Genomic DNA, 25259 nt, shown 5'->3' with positions numbered 1-25259 from the left:
GATATTTGAGAAATATGCTTAACAATAACGTATGTAGGTACGTTTTACGAGCTGTAGGCGAGTGTACTACGATTTAAAGCAAATGCGACAACCCATTTACCATCACAGTCATAAACAGTAATAAAATTTCGGTACAATTATAAAAATACGTAAGAGTAGTCGAAATTCCTCCACGGCACATTTCGTAAACAAGAGTAGGTAATCTTAAGGGCATCGGAGCAAGTGGAGGGGAAATCAGCTCCGTCGAATTGCTTCACAGCATTAACAAATACAACAATTTTCATAAAAAAGCTCGTTGATATTATCGGTTCGCCTTTCTTTGTTATTTATGTAAATAGACGACAGGCTTATGAAATCACGTCATTATAATATTAAGAAGATTAATCGCGTAGATTTGTACAACTTTATCCATTTCAATGTCATTTTGAGATATTTTTGTCCTAAATACTTTTATAAGATTATAATCAAAATATAATTTCAAAGACTTCTGATCTTCTGTGCCACATTTTGCATCAGCAACGTTCTCCCAACATGGAACACCGTTGTCATTACTTTTGATATCTTCTTTTAGAAGTGGACTAAATAGGACGTCTCTAAAATTACCTGTCACATTTATAACGCATGCCGCATGATCAGCACCCTACATTACTTCCTAAAACTGTTGCTGTTGTGAAAGCAAGACGGCGTGCTACACGGTATAGAACGCTCTCTCCTTTCCTCAACAAGTGATGGCAGACCCTGAGGAGCACCACGCTTGCATTTGTCATAAGCACCCAATCTTGGTTGTTCCGATAGCATCGAGATCGCGTTCTGTATACGTGAGCCACCAGTTACACCGTAACAAGACTTGTTCACATGACAATCTTGATACGTCTCACCTACTAGCACAAAGAATTTCGATCGGCTGTTATCACTGCTACATTGTTCTTATACCAAATTTTACCTACCACATATAGATATAGATACATGTACATTGAGGCAGATAATATGTTGAAATTGTTAATATTTTGCGATATATTATAATAGAGTTTACGAAAATTGCTATAGACATTTACGGGTTAACGGGAGAAATGACAGAAACCAAAAAATAAAAACAAAAAAGATTTTATTCCAAAATATATCCGTTTTATTTGACAATACAATCCCTTTGTCTAAAATGGTGAAATGGTACAGTAAAAACAGTATACCATATAAGTAAGAATTACTTGCGTAAGGAGCATATTGTTAAGGAGAAAAAAGGGTTAAAATAGTCGATTAGTTAAATAAGTATAACTATGAAATCTAGAAGGTACTCTATGTAAAAGCACATTTTATTACTCCTATTCACAATAATTTCTGACAACAAAATATGTCAAAAAACACAAATAGTTGCTATATTTGATAATACCTATCAAAACTGCAATAAAATAATTAATAAGATCTTACAATATGTAAGAAACACTGCAAATGTTCGAGACAAACCTACACATAACCTAAAACAATAGAAGTACACTTTTTTAACGATACCCGATCATATATTGATAACCGCCTATGAAAGGACGAAGTATTCCGAATCCAAAAGGTAAGATGGAATAATATTACTAAGGTTCCACTGTCTGTCCGTTCGTTTGTCATCAAGCCTGTTTGCATGGAACCTTCAGTGTCCACTTGACCGGTTTTATTTATTATCGTTGATCATATCTATGCACAGAAGCGGTTGAAGTATAAACACGCTAGTCCTAGCTCCTAGTCTAAGTAGTACAGTACCTAAATTTGTACAAGGATTATTGATCTAAAGTTATAATTTACTAAAAGATTTTATAGACACAAGAATAAATATGTACTTTTAAAAAATGGAAGACAAGTGACAGTTTCTACAGGCGTTACCAGTGACGGATACTGTAATATTAAAAAAAAACCGTTTCTTCGTTTTGAAATTTCGTTTCGAAACTTGTCACTTTCAAATATAAGAAGGATTCCTATAAGTATTATGGCTAATAGAAATGTCAAATGTCTAAAAGGATACGCAACTGGTACAAAAACTGGTGTAATAAAAAAATCAAGATCTATAAATCTATAAATTAGGTACAAAAACATACTCAGTTCAAAACACTTTCACTAAAGTTTAAATTAGCAATGTACTTTTAATAAGAGCACGACTTGTACTTTTGTGAGCTAATAATCGTACTTATAGTCGAAGGAAGTCCCACTACCGTTCGAATCTTTTCTGTGTCTCGAATTCCTTGTATTACTTCTATTAAATCTGTCTCTAATTACACTTTGATTCACATATTCGTCTTCGTCTTCGGCAAGGGGCGAGCGCTTGTTTGGCAAATATTTACCTGTTATGGGTTTTATGACAGTATTTCTACCGATGTCAGGAGGTCGTGGCGCAATCCCCATTATATCAGCTATGTAGTTTTCTCGTTCTATCTGATAACCTCGGGCTTTTTCGAACCCTGCAACAATTAAAGAAAAAGTTTCAAAATTATTATTTTTTTGGAGATGATAAAGCACAAGAAAAATAGACGACGATGCGAAGAAAGAAAAACCATGCATCTCTTTTGGAATGCCACCTGTCTTCGTAAGACCTCAATCATGGCACCTTATAGCCGTCGGCTCAGCGTGCGAACTGCCAACACGAGTGAAGTAATAAACAGTTCATAGCAGTATTTATAGATAATAACTAACTCTTAATAGCGTCCTTGGCGGGCACCCCAAGGCGGTCGCGCATGTATCGACACACCATGTAACCGGTGCGGTTCAGGCCGTGCGTGCAGTGTACGCCGATCACCATCTCTGTAACAATGAATTGAATTTAGAAGTATTTAGAACTTTTAATTTGTGATATAGTCAATGATAGTTTACTATCCTAATTTTAAAATGTCTCCTTATATCATCGTCTTTTGTACATAGGATACTCAAACTTACGTATTAAGCATTCGCCAAAATATGTCCTAACTTTTAAATAAATTGCATAACAAAAGTCAAACAGTAATGCAATCACGATCGATAGCTACTAAAGTGCACCGCGGAAAATAAACGAAAACCTCATGTTTGTGTCTTCAAAATCGCGCGGCAAACATCGGGTGGAGGTCGTTGACTCCCGGCCGCGCCCCCATCGCACCCCCATCGCAAAGCGAGGGCGGTGCAGCGGGGTGGCGACGGGGTGAAAGGAAGTCGTGGCCGCGGTTTGACACTTCCTCAGGAAGACCTTTGAAGTAGGAACCAAGATCTACCTTCACATCCTACACAATTGCACAAAGCGGCCTTTTAGTTTACTACGCTTAGATTTTACTTTGAAATGAGAGCTGAAATTATATTTATAAACAAAAATGTTTTAAACTAAATGGACAATATATTTGCATACCTAATATTGTACCCAGAATTCTAAAGAGGATCAATATATTACAAACATTTAATGAATAATTTCGAGACATAAGTTTAAATTATAAGCTCTCGAAGCGTACGCAAGCATAATACAGACGTTACGACTTGACTTTGTCCGCCTCACATGCACCTCGTAAGTTCCTTAGCACGAGACAAAAAACAAGCAAAATCGTTATTGTCGATGCAAAGTTCCCACGCAGAGCGGCCAAGGAGTAATGCATTTGAGGCATTACACATGCAAATTCATGCCAAGTCAGAACAGACAAAAAAACAATTTCATTTAAAACAATCCATCAAGCAGAGCTTTGCCAGCAACTTAATTAACGTGTATACATGTTTTCAATTACAGAAACAAACAATACAATGATAATTACGAGACCTCACTCAGAGGTATCTCAGCAGATAAAATGTATGGTTATGAGATTAAGAGGTAAGCTGAGATCCTTATGTTCCTTAAAACAGCGGTTAATTCAATTAATGTTTATTATTCAGCTTTAAATTCGGCAATTATGTTTTAGCATTATCAATTAAAAAAAAAATTCTATTCGACAAACACTGGTCACTGGTAGAAATACTAGTGTTTTTAATGAGTTTACTTTTTGTTTTTGATGACTCATGCTGACAACTCGTCGACTGACAATAATTATGTCGCCAACTTTTACCAACGTATGAATGCAGCTGCTGCTTCAGATTCACAGAGTAGCATTTGGTGACGTTTCAAATCTCAATCAACTATTACGTTATGTCCCATCGATTCACATGCAAATTGCCACCGAACAATACAACAAGCCAATAGCTGATGTTACCACTTGTAAGTCACTTAGCATAGAAAGCGTATACTGCATTTGTAATGTAATAAACTTGATAGAAAATAAACAACACTGGTATTCTGTGAGAGCCCGAACAAACAGACAAAAGGTATCAAAAGAGGGCGTTACGTAATTATAATAACGATGCATTGATGAATATGATTATTGCGTAATAGTGGGACCCACCGCAGCCTCAAATCTCGAGATCACGCCGAGTAACCGCGAAGCTTAGCTAGTAATGTAATTGTAAAATTCAACAGAATTAACAGCGCACACAAAGTTAAAATGTTTCTGTATGCGAAACATGTTCGAACTTTATTATATATGTTAGTAATTGTTAGCGATACATTTTCTTTGACGTAAATCGCTACAACCATTTAAGTGCGTAAACACATATAAATAAGCGTGGCTCACCAGCACACATTTTTTAAGGTTGTTAAAACCTATATTGTTAAACAAGAACACCGCCTCGGTACGACAATTTTAAAGTAAGACAAGATTACAGATCTGTATGTTGAGTGGCCAGCATTATGCGAGTGGTTACTACTGCTCTTAAGTGAGACGAAATAGTGCGTCCAACGTGTCGCATATCGATTGTCGACAATCTATGCATTGTGAACAAAACGACTCGATATCGATACGCGATAGTTCGCCTACGCGCGACCCCCTTACATCGTAATCGGCTTATTAGGATTTTACCACACGCATCCATGTGACTGCGGTGTGTTAACAATGTTACGATGTCGACCTGGGTATCGCTTTATCATAATACCATATTACATCGTTCTTCAAAATTGCAAAGCATTACTTCTCTACAGAATAAGTTAGTGCATAAATTACTGACTCTCCAAAAAAAATAATCAGACAATAGTTACGCAAGCTACGAAGCGTAAACATCTCTACCCAGCCGATAAACTACTACCCGTGGCAGTGACTAACTTAGCTATAAACCCGCTAATAGACACTTACAAATCTTGATAAGCAAATAAACTTATGTTATAACTATGCTATTACAGATATGAATAGTAAAACAAACGAAATCCGCCGCGGGACGCTATTAATGCTGCCTTCATGTGAGACGCCACTTGACACAAACAACATTTTTCGGACGATAAAGGCCTTATTACGTATTAATACATTGATATTTTTATGATAACAGTTTATGAAGTTACGTAGTAGAAGGTGATGGTTGAAAGTAAGCGACAAGCGTGTTCGAAGTCCGCTTTTGTATCGTATACAAAAGAGGGCGATGATGGTGATAATACTTATTTCCTATATTTTGGTGTAAAGGTTCAGCTTGTCCAAGCCGCTCGTGTTGGAGCCTCATCCCATAAACCGTATTTAAGAACTTGTTGCGTGTTGCCACATAGTCCGCGGCGCCGCGCGTGGGCTGCGATGTGATGATCAGATGACTGATTAGGTATTTAAGAATATTAATTGTCGCAATGACTCTACATTCTTCCACTAGGTATTTTTATTGAACACGAACGGAAGAAATACCGGAAAATTAAAGTATTCCGTGATGGAATGGCTGCCGTGAATAAAATGTTGTAAACATACCTTTGACAATTCACATTCCAGATACTGTCAGTTAAGAGTGGTTTTAATATAAATTCCTCGACAAAGACAATCTGGCATCGTCATAACTGAAGACATATTGTAAACTAAACAAAGAGTAATAAAATTTTCATGAAAATTTGCTATTTATAAAAGTTATACCTATCGAGCTATATCCCGAGGGCAAGACGCAGGAACGACGTAAACAAAACAATAATCAAGCCTTCTGGCAACAAATTCTCTTATAGCAAACACTAATTATGCTTAAAGAAAGGAGCGGCACGAAGCACAAAAGACGAACAATAGCTACTAACAGAGAATGAAACATTCCTAAGACAATGCAAACCTATCAAGAATAAATAAAGCACAAACACAAAGGAATTTCAAAAAACTATAAATATAGTTGAAATAACTTGAGAAAAATAATTTTAAGAACAACATGAAATTTCTAAAATAACAGTCGCAATATATTATGAGCAACTGTTAAAGTACGTTATCACTCCGCAAATAGACAGACAAACAGATTCCTCAGCGACATTTGTCACTGCTACTGGTTCTATTCCAAAAGTGCAACTTTGTCTACAGCTATCTGGGAGTAAGTAAACTGCTTGAAACGCAGCAATATATCGAGCTTCCATATCACCAAACTTCGGGAACTAAGTTTTGGACCGACTCATTTCTGCGTGACGTTGCGGTCGTACCAATAATAACAAAATAAAACGTATTTTGCTGGTATGCAGCAGGTATTACAACTTAATTTTAGTTATAGTATCTGCTGCATAACTAGAATATAGATGTAAAATAGACAAATCCCACTATTTTCAGTCACTTTCGTCTAAAATATCTGCTCGAAAAAAAGTATTACCAAAGCTAGCAAGTCATCTCTGTTTTAGTAAGAGACATCCATCAACCAAAGCGATAGGGTGGCATTGGCAAAACTTGTCAAATAACTTGGAGCAAAACATTAATATTATTGATCTGATGCACCAAAACATGAGGTATGATAAGAACCAGCTTTAAATGTAGAAATAGTTGTAAGTGTCGTAGAACTTGCACATGCGATATCGAGTAAACAGAACGAACTGGTAATTTTACTTTAGATAATGGATTAATTGAAGTTTATCAAGCAGTGAAAGTGTACCGAGTCAATAGAAACCATAAAAAACTTTTTGTCATAGACGCAATTGAGAAAACTGACAAACCACACCGATCATCTTACATTCTTCAAGATTCTGGCGCCAGTCTTAGCAAACCAGTATAATATACATCTCACTCAATATACTTAGCGACACCGATAACCGGCCATTACCAATGAAAACGCCGACAGATAGTCGCATGCTCACAATTAATTGAAACTGCCCACGTAATCTAATAAAAGCTAGTTTTTGTGATCAAGACAAACAAGGGCGCCCATTCGTAATTAGAACTTAATGAACATTCTGAATATTGAGTTCGGCACCGTGAGAAGTCCGTCGATAACTACGATTTGTGTCACAGTAATTAAAAGCGTGGCTGCCGATAAACTGGACGTGTGGACCGAACCTACTAGTTTTGACTGTTAGTTGACCAAAGATTGAGGAGCCCTCCCGATCTTCGAATCTCTTATTAAACCAAGTGAAACATATAAAGATATAGAGGAATATGAGTTCTACAATAATTGAACGCGTCTCACATTCCTCGTTAAAATCGAAGCGGCCTTTAATTGAAATCGTATGTTGTGTCGAACGTCACTGATAAGCGGTATGGTGACGTAACCGACCGGTGCAGGTAATGCAAATTGTGACCATCAAATGTTAATTTAATTTGATTTTAATAAATTGATGCACATAGCCCGATAAGGTTTTACTGGTTATACAGAATATGTAATAACAACAACAGTGTATCATTATTGCCTGATAATATAATTTACGGGTGATATAAATTCCACGGTGTCAGTATAGGTCATTTTTAAATTAGAATGTCTTAACTCAAGACCGACAAATGGGAATAGGAGCGGGTTTAAATAGTTAAACATTTTATAGGCGCATTCTAAACAATGTCTTGATAGCTGCCACATAAATGGCCACGATTTATCTAAAGAACTTACTTTGACGCTAATCTTAGTGAAATAAAGACAGGATAGGTTGCTGTGGCCTCGCTATCACTTACGACCGTGCAAATGTTAATAAAACACTAATTTCCTAAATGCATTAATAATATGAGATGACAAGTGGTAACCTGCCATTACATTAATATGAAAATTGATGTATGGGCGCCTTTAGGATTGAATTTGAAGCGCCTATAGAATGATAAATAACCAAGGCATTCATTTTAATAGGACTTAAATTGGTTGCTTATTTTAATCAATTATGCAGGTAGATTATATTATCGGGATATTATTGTTATACAGAATACGCAACTAGAAAATATTGTATTAATTTTATAATTATGGAGACCGTATCGGTAAAAGCTTTGAATTAAAATTGTGCATGATTATAATTTGCTTCACGGATTTAACGGTGACGACGATGACTCTTTTAGAGCCTTTATAATAGTAGCCTGACCATCTGCCCCACATGTTTCTCATAGAGTAACACAATTAGCCAATAGGCGTACATTAGCACATCAATAAAACATTTTCACCCACGCAAAATGTACTTATTCTTCTCACAGCTATGGACTTTAACCTACATCAACGTTTACAGTACTCAAACCAACAACACACCCAATTGTGAGCGACTCGTGTTTAGATTGAATGTATGAGCAGATCTTACCTGTGGTCGACAAACCGAGACGGGCTCTCTTTACTTGCACGGCCACTAAAGAGAAAACCGCAACAGCAATATAAGTCCGCACACAAAACGTCATTAACCAACGGCCCAAAAATAATCAAGCATGCTAACGTGTCGCGCAAACAGAAATTTGACTCACCGCAATCTTTTCCAAGAAACTCGTCAACAGTGTTCATAAATCTGAAAAAGAAACAGCTAATTTAATAACTAAATCAAACATCCTATAACAATGTTTTGGAAGTATGCGCCATTCATGATTTATGATATGATATCTCTCAGGTAGCACTACCTTCAATGAGTGTGTAGATTTACGTGAAGAAATGTTTGGTCGTCATCTGCATTCACCTAATTTGAGCCAAAATAAAATGCTTGCCACGCTACGCTTACAAAATGTGACCATAAATAATATAACATTGAAAAGTGTAACGTGAATCTACATTCCAGAACATTAAAGTAGTTCCTAATACAATAAAGTATCTATAAAAAGTTAAAGACGATGTAAAGTGATACGTAGCAACAGTTATTCCATCATAAAACATTTAATTGAATTTCACAAAAATACAGAATCTACGGCACCCGTCAAAAACAAGATGAAATATTATCATGTATCGATCGCAGCGTGTCGCCATACTTTAATCGATTTTTTTACACCTAAAACCGCACGATCAGTGGGCGTTCGGAATTACAAGGCGTTTCTGCCGACCGGACTGCTATGTCGGTCTATTTGGTGAAATATGTTTGTTTTCATCATAACAAATGTCTTTTAATATTTGCTACGCAGGGGCGCCCGACAAACCCCAGCTTGGCATTATTGGAATGTTTTCTTAAATAACTTGCAAGGGTGGTCTAGTGTTGATGTTGCGGCTCACAATTTTCTTTTCACGAAATACAATTTGGTGAATCGAAAGAAGTTTTATGCAAAAAGAGTCTGAATACAAGCGAGGGTTGTGGTGATTAAGTCTTGTCATGCAAAACCGCAAGCGTTTACTAAGCGCCATCATCTTCTAATTATTCTAGAAGCTCCCCTCGAGCGACACGGGAGGCGACTGCGGCGCCGCGACTAGTTACATTCAAACGAAATTTACAATTCCGTTTATCATCACCGTCAATATTAACATCTAAAACGGTGCAAACGAGCTCTTCATTTAACACGTAGATGAGTTATTGGAACCGCGGCGAATGGCTTCACAAATATTTTATGACAAGAAATGACTACATGCTATCGGTGTTTTCATTCGTAATAGGTTTTACGGCAGGAAAAATACTCGTCTATTTTAGTAAAGTTCCAAGTAAAATAATAACCCACGAAACAATAATAAAAGTCATCAGTTTAACACAAATAAAACTACGTATGTTAACAAGCAGTTCTTTGGAATTTAATCTGTACTCCAATAACATTTACAAATTAAACTAGCCGCGACGAGTGGCGCCATAAGGTAAACACTATAATTGTGTATTAAGACACGATTCAGAGAATATCATCATTAAATAAAGACAATTTGCTTAAGACATATTTCGATACTCTAAACCAATTCTGAGGTCCACAAGCACAACACACGAAGCAAGCAGAATTGGTAACAGTAAAATGTTTACCAGTGTCGTTTTTGTTTACGAAGGTGTTGGCTTTTTATATTTGTACTAGCAGTTGCCCGCGACTTCGTCCGCGTGGTTAGAAGATAGATATTAGAAAGATCTACAAACCCGTAGTACATCATTTTCTTTTATGTCAAAAGTTTTAGCAGCGTACGCAGGAATAGGTTTTCGATTTGACACCTTGGGTTACAATATTGCAATTTTCTCACGGAACCCCAATATTTTTGGAAATAAATTATAGCCTATGTTCAGCGGGGATAATGTAGGTTCACACCAGTGAAAGAATTTTTCGAATCGGTCCAGTAGTTTTGAAGCCTATTCGTGTCAAACAGACAAACAATCAAATCTTTCCTCTTTATAATATTAGTATAGATAATATTTTTTATATTTTCTTGATTTAGAAGTATATTATAATTTAATATTTCAGCAATTCAAACAATACGTAAAAACGAATATCTTACGCAGATTATGGAATGCCACAAAATAGCATAAATGTATGCTATATTTTGTACAAGTATTTTGTGATAAATTTGCCTGAACGTGTTAAACGACACGTGATTTAAATATTTTGAAATTTACATGGGAATAGCGCAAATGACAAATTTATTACAAATAAAGATAATTATGAGATAATTTTAAGCTTATCGTAATCCTTATTAATCCTATAATGGCACGTCATTTTTTATTTATGCTTACGTCTTAAAGAACACACTTATGTTAACGACAAAACACGAAATGGTCTACAAATAGCTACAATTAATCAAATGCAAGGTCGACATGCTCATTGAACGACTTCAAAGCAGTACATTGTAACACACAAACTTTCTAAGCATTTCCTGAGCAACGCGGACGTCATTATTTAAAATCTGTCAAAATTGTGTATTTTATTACTCGAGCGGCAGATCGAAGCAACGTGAATTACATGCTTTCTTATTTAATATTAGTAGCGTCTTGCGTTTGTGAGATAATTTATATCTAGCGGCGTTATCTGTACGGTAAGATCGCTCCCGAGTTATAATCCGGGTATTTTTCATGGCACACCGGCTGCGGTGCGACTGCCGTGCCCCTGCGTTATTGGAAAATTTATGTAACTACCAGGACGCATCGCTGCAATTATTATTGCCGCTCCGAAACCGAGCGGCCGCCGAGAAGATTCGAACACATCACAAGCCGGTAACACCAGCTCAGCGCGTTTCTCACGCATTCTTCTGTATTGTTTGCCAATCACATTAAAATCATTTAAATTTAAAATGCATTAAATGCTAATATATAAATTGATATAAATATGCTAATCTCATGGATTACATTGATTAATCTCTTGACGAAATCAGATTGCTACCTGCTTGAAGTAAATATAAATTTAAAAATAATCGATGATCAGCGGTTTTAATGAAAAAGGTCATAAGCTTTAAAATTTTGTAGACCATAAAATGTCAAATTTACAAGACCATTACACGAGTTTGACGACACACGATCATAAAATATGCGTATAAACTGTGTAATAATTTTATTGCGAATTAATAACGACGTTTATTATAATTTCAACATTTCCAAACTTGTTCCTGGTTTACTGTCATTGTGTTACAATCAGTCCTAAAGTCGACCTAAAATCTCTTCCGGAGTGAATTTTATAGCAGCCTATAAAACATAGCTTACATAATATTTTAATTTATAGTAAATTCCATCAAGTAGTCGAGTTACTGCACAGAATAGAAAATGACAAACATGCTTTCACGCGACACCGGACCTCACATAGGCGACGCGAACGCATCCATCATGGTAGGAGCGTACACGTCGTTATGTGTCGGTACCCAACAAGCGCCGAAAGTGCCCCAAACCGAGATAATAGGCGACATTTTGATACAACGCGAGATAAGGACCAATGAGGTTCTCATGCGATCCAGGGCGTCCTTATACACAAGAACAACGTTGAAAAACATCGGGCCAGAGGTCAGACGTGGATTAAATACAAGCAGAAAATATGCATCCGGTGACAAATGAAACAGGACCCATGAGGATTAAAGCTGGATCTTGCTACAAATAGCAGAATAATTGAGGTTGTTATGAGTTCATTACGTATAGTGAGGAAAGTAAGGTCGTGTCGATCATTAATATTACAAAGTTATTAAACATGTAAAATTAAGTCACGAAGGACGACGAGACTATCAAAAGTATTTTAATGATTTAACATAAAATAAACGAAGCTTTAGTGTTTTGTGTAGTTTCAATATAATTTATGTTGTAGTAGTATCGGGCGCACGTCATCAAGTTCATGTTTACGGCGTGCTAACTGCGCGAGCGTCGGTGGCAGACTGCCGTCGCGAAATAATTACGGAATGATGCATCGCCTTGATCCAAGATGCGCACGCGATCCTGTTTTCTTAATTCCCTAACAAGTTGTCTGACGCTTAGATAATATATGGTTATATAAACTCCTCCATATTTTTGAAACGTAACAGTTCGGATTATTCAAATTGCAACCATCACAATTAATGAATTGCACGTTTACGAAGCACTTCGAGTTATCGACAAGTGATAATCACACCTCTAGGGTGAACTACAGACAGGACTGGACACTAAAGCTTAGGGGATTACTTGTTATTAGTGCCGATGACATGAAGCACTTTGTCTAGAAACTGTTACAGTAAATTTATGGTTATAAACACGGTATTGTGGCCTAATTTATAGACGGTTACGCGACAAATTATTCGAAGTAGAGTTTTAGTTTTTGATCAATCAAATCATTCTTTAAAATCATAGTCAAGAGTCATTGAACGTGATAATATTAAAAATCTCTATTTCCTTCCCTATTTTTAGGACTTTCGCAATATAGAGCTTTATTCATGAATAAAGTTACAGAACTATTTAGTTAAATAGTAACAGTTATTGAAATAGTTTTATTTAAATATTCCCACATTAAAAAAACCGTATAGTATATTCGTAAAAGCTACTATGAAATTATTTAATAGCTATGAATATCAATGTACTTTAAAAGACTATAAAAATCTGGAAAGTTGAAAGGAAAGTTTATAAAGAGATTGGGTTAATAATTTAGAGTCGGTTTATATCGACAGTTTTATTAGATGTGTGTGATAGCAATAAGTACAAATCAATGTCACCAAATTTTACAGATTATTTAAAACTATGTGTAATATCAGAGTAGAAATTCAAGATCCTATTTGAGAGCTAAACATTTATTAATATTTATTATAAGATAAAGGAGAATGACTCATAATTAAATACAAAAACGATTGCGATTGGAACCAAATTGCATTTAGAATATGTATTATAATAAGGCTTTAAAAGGTATTAAAACACTAAGCTTATACAAATAATGTTAAAGGTTACTCATAAATACGTAAATTGGATGCTCAAATGGTTTGCAGATATTTAATTTAATGGCATATTTCGCACCAAAACCAATTGATTATTTGATACACATAATATTAATGTTATTCTTATGGCTATCGCCAAATATATGTACTTAATAATCATTTAAATGGAAATTCAAATGAAAAAAAGGTTTTATTAGGAAATCGCGGTGTTGCCTTATTTGATTGTCAATTTATGAATATTGTTACTTTGAAGGTTCAGACGTGGTAGGATTATTATAACAACGGATAGTTTGTACATGTGAGCCATCAAGGGATGTTGAGTTTTTGTGATAAAGATATTCATGATTCTTGTACTTACAAGTAAGCTATAACGTTTTATTATTATGCTAGTTTTCGGTGTATATTTATAGCAAAACTGTCTGAAAATTTTACGGGCACAATAGAGGAGCTATAATACCACAAGCATTAGTCACACTATTGTCCAGAGACTTGAATGTAGGGTTGTCATCTGTCTTTTTAAACTGGAGACAATCCAAGTTATATTCCAGACTGTTTTGGAAAATTAAGACATTGATATCTTTAGTCATTAGGAGTAACCTTATAGTATATTGTTTCACGATTGTCCCCTCATAACTGATGTTTTAAAAGGATAGGATATTTCAACAGGAATAAAATAAGAGAGCAATAAATGTAGTCTTAAAACGAATAGAATCTCGTCAAAACGCCCTTATGCCCATTAAAAACCTTCTTCAAAATACTGTCATTAAACGAAATACGTTCTTTTACATATTTTAATCAGAATATAATATAAACTATTATTTTATCACTTACGGCTGCTAAAGGTATAATTTATTTGGAATAATTATGATGAAATATAACTATAACCTTTGTATGGCATCCCTAACTGAATACCGTTGATCACAAGAGAGTGATTGTCAAAAATAGTGACATTCAATCAGTACGAAAGCCATGACACCCCATTCTTGGAAATGTTTACGTCGGGAAAGTTTCAGAATAGCTACCAGAGAGTAACCTCCGTATTTTACTGACACTGAATAAAGGTGTGTTCCCAAATGTAAAAGTATTAGGTTCTAGATATTTTTTATATATTTTGCTTAAGCTGGATAATTTTATTAATTAGTGGTTAAAACAAATCGTTGAGGAGGGAAATGTTATGAGAGGTACAAGACCTTTTAAATAAGACTGTACCAAACTGTGAATTTGTTTTATATAATGTTATTATTATCAATTCTCATAGTATTTAAAATGTCCCATAACTAGAAAAACCACAAAGGCCTTATGAGTTTTAGGAAGTAATAACAATAATTGAATTTCTTAATTTCTTACTTCAAAATTAAGCCACAAAAGAATTGGTGTACACGATTCTTTTCAAAACATAAACCACAAAGGTATCACAAAGAGAATCCATTAATGTGACAACATATTGTAACAATAAATCGCATTACTTACAAGTTGCTGAAACTTCACTAGAAGTCTCAACAAGTAAAGTTCTTGAAGATTTATTTTGACAGATCTTCGTATTAAAATAAACCGAAATTTGTGGTGGAAACATCTTTTGTACCATTTTTATAATAGATAGATTTGATTTCATAAATTAAGTTAGCTAATAATATCCACCAACTAGTTGCAACCATCAGTGCTTGATTAACAAAAGCATGAAACAGAAAACGTGAAGTTAAATTATAAATACTTCCTCAAATTGGGCTACCAAACGCAAAAAGGTTTTTTCAAATCCAACTAGCGTACAAATGGAATAGAAAAAGCTTTATATTACTGCACTATTACTTACATCAAGAAAACAGTGTATATCCAACAGTACCTTTTAAAGTACACACAGAATTCATGAGCTTTATGCATATGCGTACACGTATAACAAGATTACACAATACCAATCTATTTTTATACTTGTGACATAATCGACAATATTTGTACACAAAGTAAAGGACATCTAAAATACTTAAGACGGTTTCACGTCTCGAGAGACACGCAACGGTCTGGAAATGTACACCGTTATGGTGATGATACACTGGAGCATTTACTTGTAACACGACGTACGACGGACTGCACGCTGAAATTTTCTAGTTAATATTTTTTTCCATGAGACGGAAATTTCGTTTCATTTTTGGTGATACACAGTCCGATATTTCAACAAAAACAACGGAATATAATGAGGAAATGTTAAGTAAATGCACACTCATTGCGAACATTTCGTTAAACATTCGTACGAATGTAACGTTACAAAGAAAAGCTCTAGCTAGTGTGTCACTGTCATTATCTATGGATAAAGCGTGGTTACATTATTGTTTCACGAATAAATTTGATTTCATACTGGGATGCTTTAGAAATTCATAAAGAAAGGGTTTATTTAATCCAACTAAGAAAATTATGGTAAGAATTATTTTTACCATATTATTTTTATATATTGTTTTTAAATTGGCCTTTCAGAAGGAATTTCTAAACTCTCTAAACTAACTAAAGTCCTAGCTATAGTGTTATTGCACTTAGATTAAATGACAACCATTTTCTTATAATTTAGTCCAAGTTTAACTAATTAGCCTTTTTGAATCGATTAAGCGTTCATTCAGACATTCGTGTTGAATGCAAAACCACAAATAACACTGAAAATTAAATTAGATATTTCAATTACAAACATACCAAACATCCTTCAAGTACTGCACCCGTAACAGTCATACCAGTTACCATAATACTGAGTCACGAACATTACACGTCCTATACCTTTACTAAGACACGTCAAAATAGGATTGCTGTCGTTATGGAAGTGAAACAACGCTACGCAGTACTGTGTGCTATTTCGCTTACACAACGGCAACAGTGCTACTTCACGAGCTCATGGTATTTAAAGTACTCGTAAAACTATCCTAATTACCAGTGAATCAGTTGGTTTAACGTTTGTAACTCGACAATAGTCGCGATTATGTACCGCTTCTGAGAATGCAGCCTCCTTTGTGGTCTAGCCGAGATGCCGCCGGCACTACAATGCCATGATTAAATTCGAACTAACTGGTCATTATTATTTTAATGTCGATGATATTGAGCTGTTTCTGTACGAAGTATCGTTTGTGTTAACCACAGTTATTATTACAGCTTAATCTCTGTTCGAGAATTTTGTTTGACAAACAAGTTTAAGGGCGTTTTACTTTCTGTTTGTTATATCATGGCTGTGTGTAAATGGAAAGCAATGCTGGCATGAGAACGGCGAGATAATTACGCGGCAACGAGCAATAACTTTATTGTATTCGTCGAATAGAGATTCTTAGTACTCATTTAAAACCTTGAATTCCTAGGTATTAGGCCTAATGAAAACTTACATCAATTAACTAAACAATATCAACTGTATATAAAGTAATAACTGACATTTAACCATCTAATAAGTTTTTTTTATTCGAATGAAGTCATGAAAGCTTAAAGTACTATCAAAAACGAGACGACTATTAGAGACGTAAGCACACCAATCATTATTCAAGAAGCACACCGATCATTCATGTTCACAAATTAGTATAAATAGTAATAAAACCGCAAAACCGCGATTCGTCACCAATTAAAGATGTGAGATGTGTAAATTAATTAGCAGAGTAATTAGAAGCGGCGCCAATGACACATTAAACTACCGTATTACAAGTTTTACTCATAATTTGGTCATACATGAGTAACATATTAATTAATCCAGTCATATCCTAGAAAGTAATATAATCAAACTAGCTTTACGCCCGCGGCTTCGCCCGCGTCGAGGTCGGTTATATCGCGTTTCCAAGAGAACTCCTCAAAAGTCCGGGATAAAAACTATCCTATGTTCTTTCTCAAGGTCAACTCTATATCTGTACAAAATTTCATTAAAATCAGTTCAGTGGTTTAGACGTGAAAGCGTAACAAACAGACAGAGTTACTTTCGCATTTATAATATTACTAGGGAAGTAGGGATGAATTCCTGTGAAGTTTGACTGGAGTTGTCATATGTGCGACAATTGTGAATAATTATTAAGGATTACGAACGATGAGATCATCCTTATGAATGTAATCATGTTTTTTTTATTATTACAGACAACGAATTAGACACATTGTATGACTCACTAACATGTCATAGGTACATTGAATTACTAATAGACATTTGTATTTCGGGGTATTTATTTTTAGATTTACAAGACTGGTTCATAATTACCTATAACTGATTTTTGCCAGTTTTTATACAGACAGTTTATCAGACAGAGGGGCTGACATTTAGTGCGCTGTCACGCTTAAAGAACTGCTATAATATATATTCAAAGGCTTGATTATTGGGTAACCAAATCTCAATCATTTTCCAACAGGTAACATTATTTTTTAAACAACCCCTCACTAAGTAATTTAATCTTTGTGTTGCGGGTTTCATAAACATTCAAGTCACATGCATCCATGCACCCTTCAATTTACGTTAAAAATGTAACTTAATTGTAATTTTAATATCTACTGAGGCATAAATATCAAATCATTTAATTTTACTATCCGTTCATTTGTTTAGTATCGTATATTGAACATTGTAATCTACAGAATGTCGCTCAAATACATCAAACTTGTCATCATTACTGAGTCGAGACCAGAAAATAATTACTTGTATTAAAACAAGGGCACGTTCTAATCAAATCATGTACAGGGTTTCGTAAGCGTTTAATTAACTCGCTGTACGATGCAACGAAGAACTTTCGTAACGTCTCGTACTGAATTATACATCTATATAAAATTGGAGTGTCTGTTTGTTATATTGAAATTTACTATATGCATAAACGGTAAATATGTCCACCAAAATAACAATTTTAACAATTTTTGTTTTCCTGTTTGTTACGGCTAATTCCTAAAATGGCTGGAACGATTATGATGGGGCTTTCTTATGCCAATGGCTTGTGAAAACAAGGTTTAACTTAGGCTACTTTAATTTTAGACGAAAACTTCATACAAAAATAATTATTTTCACGCAGATAAAGTCGCGGGTACAGCTAGTAGTACATATAATAACAGGACAACTATATAATGATACATACAATGTCTCAATTATACCAGCCTGTGTGGTCCACATGATTATACACACTCTGTAATAAAGAATACTATAACATTGTCGATATTTAGATCGGCTATTACGTCCAAGCGACTTGTAATAGGCAAGTTATTAGCATTATTATGGACATTATAGAAAATCGGCAATTCGTTTCATCATTCTATAGAATTTATGTTATTATAGTTAAGCAAGTAATGAATACCATAATAAATATGAAAGTTAATATTGATATAGGGGGGAACAAATTGTAATGTAAATTGGCGCTGCAATGAACCTTGATACGCGACATTAAAAGTTAACGCAGATAAGCGTAGGACTTATGTTATTTTGTAAGAGTCAATGATACCCATCATAAATATTATCGATCATTTGAAGAAAAACCATTAGTCTACCAATAGTAATAATGAAATTGGTCAATCGAGAGTCAGAATCGGGCAGGACAAGGTAAGGGTTCTGTCCGAATAAGGAAGAGAAAAGCAAAATTCGTCGTCGCTAACTTCAATCATTACTTTTAACTATCTATCCAGATCATGAGTTACAGCCTGGTGCTAATCGGACGGACAGACAGAGAGTGGCAACTTTTTCAAAGACGCTGCGATACCTTAATGTCCTTTTGCTACGGAACCATAAAAATGGTACTTATAATAAAACCTATTGTAAGTAAAAGATACGCGGTAATTATATCTGTCGAAGATGATCAAAACACCAATAATTCAACGTTCAACACCACATTATCGTCGGACGGTTAGAGAAAAATAACCGTTCACAGTGTTAGTAGAATGGGTTAGTGACAGTAAATTTGGACAATGGCTGGCGGTCTCTATATTTATGTGTTTGTTATCACGCTCGGAAGTCTCCTATCTTACTCTGATTTACACTGGCCTCTTACTAGACAAACAGTCAACAACGTGAGAATTTACTTTTAACACCTTTAGTGCGATAAACGAGTTCACAGCTCGTAGGATACGTACGTAAGTGAACTTTATTGAACTATCATTAGGTGAGCCGGCTATCGTTTCAAGGAATCACCATTTAGATATCTTTAGTACTAATCGCTAGGATGAGGTATAAACTTTTTGTATGTTATGTAGATTGTACAAGGCACTCGATGCCTATTAAACGCCAGGTCCAAAGTCAAAGTAACATTCCACGGTTTTTTCGACACAACTGTGATTGAATAGACTAAAAATATAAAAGTGACTTAATGCTAAATTGTCTCGTTATAAGTCTCAATCATGCGCTAATATTATCACAAACAAAAAACAAAGGCTCAGAAGCGGATTTAACAAGTATGCATGACATAGAATCTGATGTATCAATATTGGATCAAGCGATGACTTGGACCCGTGGGCTTAGTTACCACGTCTTTCGTTGTAATATGCTTATTTAGAGGGCATTAAAAAAACGTGTCAAGAACGAGAAAAAAGAAACAATTGAAACAATAAATTTCGAAAAATAAGCTCATAATGTCATCGAACTAGAACAAATCGGTAACAGCGAATAAATCGTAAAGACATCGAAACCCTTAAAAGCTGAGCAGTAAAAATCTATTAAACTGACAATCTTTACCACCAGCGGTGTTCACAATTTATAGACGGGGTGATATGTACACGAACGGGTTCGTAATGACGACATGATTGTCGACAGTCGACATGGAAAACAAGTAAAAATACAGCCGTGATAAATGAACCGAGTGCAAGCACGCGAGCAAGCATCATTACCGACGCGCGGCAGATCATCTTCGTTAAGTAAAAGGTCAGATAAATGAAGGTTTTATGACAATATATTTATCCTCGCTTTATCATAATAGTAAAATAATAGAGCGCCATTTCATTCCTTTACTTTGTCGCTGGAGATACCTGTCTAGACTAAATTGCAGTATGATGTAATTTATGGCGAATTTTTTATGCGTTGGAAACGATTTTCCTTTTATATTAGTTTTTCACATTTTGCTACCATGTACAGTAGCAATATTTACCGTAAAAAAAATTAAAGACTTTTTTTTTAATGTTTAGTGTCTAAACACAAGTGTAAGGTTAAGAATTTGGAAAGAAATCAAACATCATCCTTTGTATTCTCCAGAACCGAACCAGAGTGTCCTATTCTCAAAACATATAGACCTGTCATTAAATAGACGTGGCTTTAAGTTAAGATTGGAGGTAGCTATCCGGGTGGCGCATTTGTCTAACGTTAACTGGGTAACAGATGCGAGGTCCCGTACCATGATAACAGGGGCAAACTATCTTCGAAATGCCGATGGTTATTTATGCCGATGACAGCCGACGATGGGGCGCAGCGACGAACAAAAGACCAGACAAATGACCGAGATAATCTTAAGTTGAAGCTGAGCAAATCATTTTATAAATTGATATGTAGTGTGATATATGCCCAGTTTATACAGAGTAAATGGCTTTGTTTTCTTAAGCAAACATACTAAATTTATTACCTCTTATGAACCTTTATCATTAACTATTATTTCTATACGACGATTAGACTACCGGACATTACTGGAAGCGTTTGTTTATTACCTCGGTAATCAGGCATCAGCATTAGATTTATTAACCTGTCTGTTAAGTACAGCATTCTTCAACCTGTCACCATTAAACATAAAGAATTAATAAGTAAAGGCATTAAGATATTAAGTATTTTAATAAAAATCTCAATTAACAGAAATTTTGTAATATGACTATAGTGTAATATGACGATAGTGTCAAAGTTTACGACATAATAAAACACCGTGTGTTTTAGTTGCAGGGGACAACTGCTACACGTGAGCCGACACGCATCGTTGCAGCGACAAATGCCTTTCAAATTCCGAAAGGCATCGGATCCCGCGTGGGAGGCAGACGCCATCGACACAAGCGCTAGATGTGACCAAGTTCAATTGAATACGAGAATAGGTACCTCTACTGGCACCGGTCGCCCGGTCGCCCGCTCGGGTCGACGGCGGCCCTTAGGCGCGCGCGCCGCACCGCCCACGCACCCGCGCGTAGATTTATAACATTACCCATATTCGGCCTACGAATGGCGCCAATTCGACGCTTCAAATTAAAATCCGCCGCGAATGCAAAACGATAACTCTGCGCTTTGATAGATAGCTGTTCTCTTTCTGATTTACGTATCACCGTACAAGGAGTGTAAAGTTGTTAAGCTGTATCATCCTTAGGCGAAATATCGTCGGGTACGTCCATATCAATCACCTGTGTTTAGTGTCCCGCTGTGGATTCGTTTTCAGTGATTTAATGTTAAATAAATATAAACGCTCCATGGTTTTCCCGAGCGAAATAAATATAAAAGAAGCATATCTCTCAACTACATTTCAGTATGAATTATTGATGCAGTTTGATATTAACCACAACAAATACTGTGTCACTTTTTAATGGCTGACTTTCAAAGGTTTATGTGATAAAGATAACGACTGCAGCAAGTGTGTATGTGTGTGAGATACATCTTCTACTTGGGCGAGCTAAAAGGCTCCGCGTCGCCGTCGTGAAGACATTTTACACGAGAGCGCGATTAATCGCACGTAAACCGCGCCGGGAAGATAGACTTACTCTGTCACTTTGTTCTCGGGAGGTATTATGCGGCCCGGCATTAAAATTTTCTTGTGTAGTACGCCCGCCGCCTTTAATTCCTATAACAAAGAAACCAATCATTATTTACATGGCAACTCCAACTTTACCAAGTATTAGAGAAGTATATGTGAACTTTTACTATTTAAAAAATAGAAACGACCCGAAACATAAAAATTGTAAAAAATAAAATTATCATCGAATTAAATTCTCTATATTTTTTCTAAACAAAATTTTAGCACACTTAAAAAAATCGTACAGATTTAAATTTATGACGACATGTATTAAACAATCCTAACTTTGTCTCTCTCTTTGGGTTTACTTGCTTCAATAATTTAGTACAAATAGACCTCGTCACGGCTTGGAACAAATGAACCGACTCTACAAGTCAATTATTAAAGTAAAATTTGAGCTCGCATTTCATTGCAATCCGGTTTTAAAATAATCATGTTATTAAAGATACGCGTTTAGTAATGAGATTATAGAGTGTAAGTAGAGCATGCAACAGTCGATGATACGTAGTAGTCACAGAGTAATAAGTAAATGGAGCCCACATTATTATCATATGCTCTTTATTTGAGATTTCTCTCTTTTGTACTCGTAGATAAATAGCAAGTATCAAAATCTTAATTCTACTGACTGCACGGATAGCCGAGTGTTTGAGGTCACCACACCAGGCTCACTAAGCGCGACATATCTTTGTCCGTTGTCAGCAGAATTGATAAAAAATCACAGCACAATTAAAATATATGAATTTGAAATCATACTTATAACTCCATCTAAAGTTTATATTTTTTAGACATTACTAAATGTTTGCGCTCTAATAAAAAAATATATTATTGTACACTCCATTTACTTCTAATCTGTGTCAGTATGATATAATGAAGTGAGCTCACAAATCACTCGACGTCAGCCGATGACAATTACCAATCAGATTAGAGAGGCGTCGAAATCTAAACCAGTCAACTTTACTACGGCTTAATTAGTAATATACTTTATATTGTCACGGCATTTCAAGTTCAATACAGTTAATTAGAATAGCAATAAGAAATATATTTTGTTTACGAATTGAGCTTATTTCGATATAAAAAAACAAGTGCGACGGAGATAGTACTACAATGCACGTAGCAGTGTATTTTTCCTACAATGGCAGCTTTTCTAATTGTACTCATAGTTTACATGTTACTTATATTCTATGCCTCTTGTATTATGGATAGTGGAAAAGCAAGTAAATACTTTTTTTTCTCAGCTATCAACAGAGAGAGAGCTTATTGCAGTCTTTTGTACCGCTTTTTCGAGTATCTTTTGTGCATGTTATAATAATCAGTAATCAAAATAGATTTTGCTAATCTAAAACTTGTTTGATTGGACCTTATGTCTGTTATATTTAATTGATTCATTCAAGCTTCATTCAAGTCTCCAACAAAAACGCAAAATATTTTGGACTTTTACTATTGATGCTTCTAACATTTCGTTTTTCCATTTCAGGTGTTTGTTTATTCAATCGTATTTATACAGAATAGGACAATTCAATAACTGCGATTGACATATCCGTCAATAAATCTTTAATGTTTATTTAATACATTCAGTTGACAAATCACAAATGTAACTCGAAGTATCTGTTATGTTAGTAGACGTATTACCATAAAAGCAATTTGCTAACAGTCCAAGCCATCTATCGCAATTAACACCTACATTATAAGATTACGAAACTTGCAGTTTAAATAGTCATTAAAGAGGACAAATATAATAGTGCCTTGTATCGAGGACATATCGATTTCTGACCCAAACGACAGCGAACAGAGAGTCAACTGCTCCATGAAAACCCCGTTTTACGATCGGATTATGCCAGAAGATGAATGCAAGGCAATCAGACGTAAGCACGGACAAAGCATCGTACTGGAAAATGTGACTTTCAATCGTAAAACTGAACATAATTTTATAGCTTCCCGGTATTCTAACGCTTGTCGGGCGGGCCGAGATTCCTACGGGCGTTATCCGAACGTGTAAGAGTCGTAACTAGCAGTACGCGTTGTCTAACATTTGTTAGTGAAGAGCGCTTGTTACCTTTCATTATTATTAACAACACTCCGAGGAATCTTGGAACTGAGATGTCCGTTTCGGTATGCAGCATGTGCGAAAGTATCTTGCTAATGACAGTCTCTGCGTCGCTTATTATGAACTATACAATGTAATTTTTAACAAAACGCTTTCAGACAACTCAAAAATACCAAATGGTTTACGTACCTCAGGATTATAGTACCGAGCTGTGTTTGTTAAGTCAATAACAGCGCCTAATTTTGGTATTTTCTCTATAAGAGCTGGAATATCCCATCTGCAAATAAAAATCATTGTTTCAACAATGCATATTATTGCCTACATAATGGCTTTGTGGAATTATGACAAATTGATACGTAGGAGTAAGCCCAAATAGTGTCCAATTACAGAAAACTGTGTACCCGTTGGCGTTAAATAAATAAGTTGAAGAAAATCGTTCAACGCAACAGTTTAAATATAAAAATACCTTTCTAAATTAGTGGCGGCGCCGGCCTACCTACTGTACGCCGGCAAACATTTGCATAATTATGGACTTTTTAACAAGTTTTCTCATACACAATAAAAATTACCTATCAACCCTTGAGTGCAACAAATCTTTCAGCCAAACACATTATTATGTGTTCTAACCGTAAAGGAAAGGAATTCAAGGACCATTACATTCAGTTTAAAAACTATTTGCTTTGCGGAATCAACTTCTTTTTTGTTTCTAACTTATACATTAAATGTTCGTGAATATTTTATAAAATTAGCACTTATATCTAAATGAATTGGGCAGTAAATGATATAATTGCTTCCTGTAAGCTTTATGTCACACTCAAACCTTATGGAAATTCAATTACCTCATCACCATTACAGTGAAAGGGTCACGTTAAAGCCACTTACGGTACAGCACTGACAGTTTTTCAATTTATAAAATGTTTGCACAAATTCAGTCGGCGCCACGAATTTACAGTAATGAAATTACTAAAGTTCCAAACTTGAATCTTAAATATTAAGTATTAAAGTTTTTATTTAAATGTAGTTTCGGAAAGTAAAATGATATCCATGAAATTAAACCCAACTTCGGCAATAACGCTAATTTTTGATATTTATGTCAACGGTGCTGTCCACACTTTCACAAATAAATA

General features: G+C 35.3%; 1 protein-coding gene across 3 annotated transcripts in view; it reads right to left on the bottom strand.

Moving 5' to 3' along the window:
• Nucleotides 1-1088: 1088 nt before the first annotated feature.
• LOC113498349 (RNA/RNP complex-1-interacting phosphatase) overlaps nt 1089-25259 on the bottom strand; it is a 49683-nt gene continuing 25512 nt past the window's right edge. For all 3 annotated transcript variants that reach the window (XM_026878340.1, XM_026878342.1, XM_026878341.1), the window contains 5 exons: nt 24322-24409; nt 22057-22136; nt 8646-8686; nt 2671-2778; nt 1089-2438 (listed from right to left, as the gene is read on the bottom strand). In XM_026878340.1, coding sequence (XP_026734141.1) covers nt 2155-2438; nt 2671-2778; nt 8646-8686; nt 22057-22136; nt 24322-24409 — 601 coding nt within the window. In that variant the 3' untranslated portion in view covers nt 1089-2154. The remainder of the gene's footprint in view (nt 2439-2670; nt 2779-8645; nt 8687-22056; nt 22137-24321; nt 24410-25259) is intronic.

Source organism: Trichoplusia ni, chromosome 10 (genome assembly GCF_003590095.1).
Source record: "Trichoplusia ni isolate ovarian cell line Hi5 chromosome 10, tn1, whole genome shotgun sequence".
NCBI classification, from domain to species: domain Eukaryota; kingdom Metazoa; phylum Arthropoda; class Insecta; order Lepidoptera; family Noctuidae; genus Trichoplusia; species Trichoplusia ni.
This window is presented reverse-complemented; position numbering and strand designations above follow the sequence as displayed.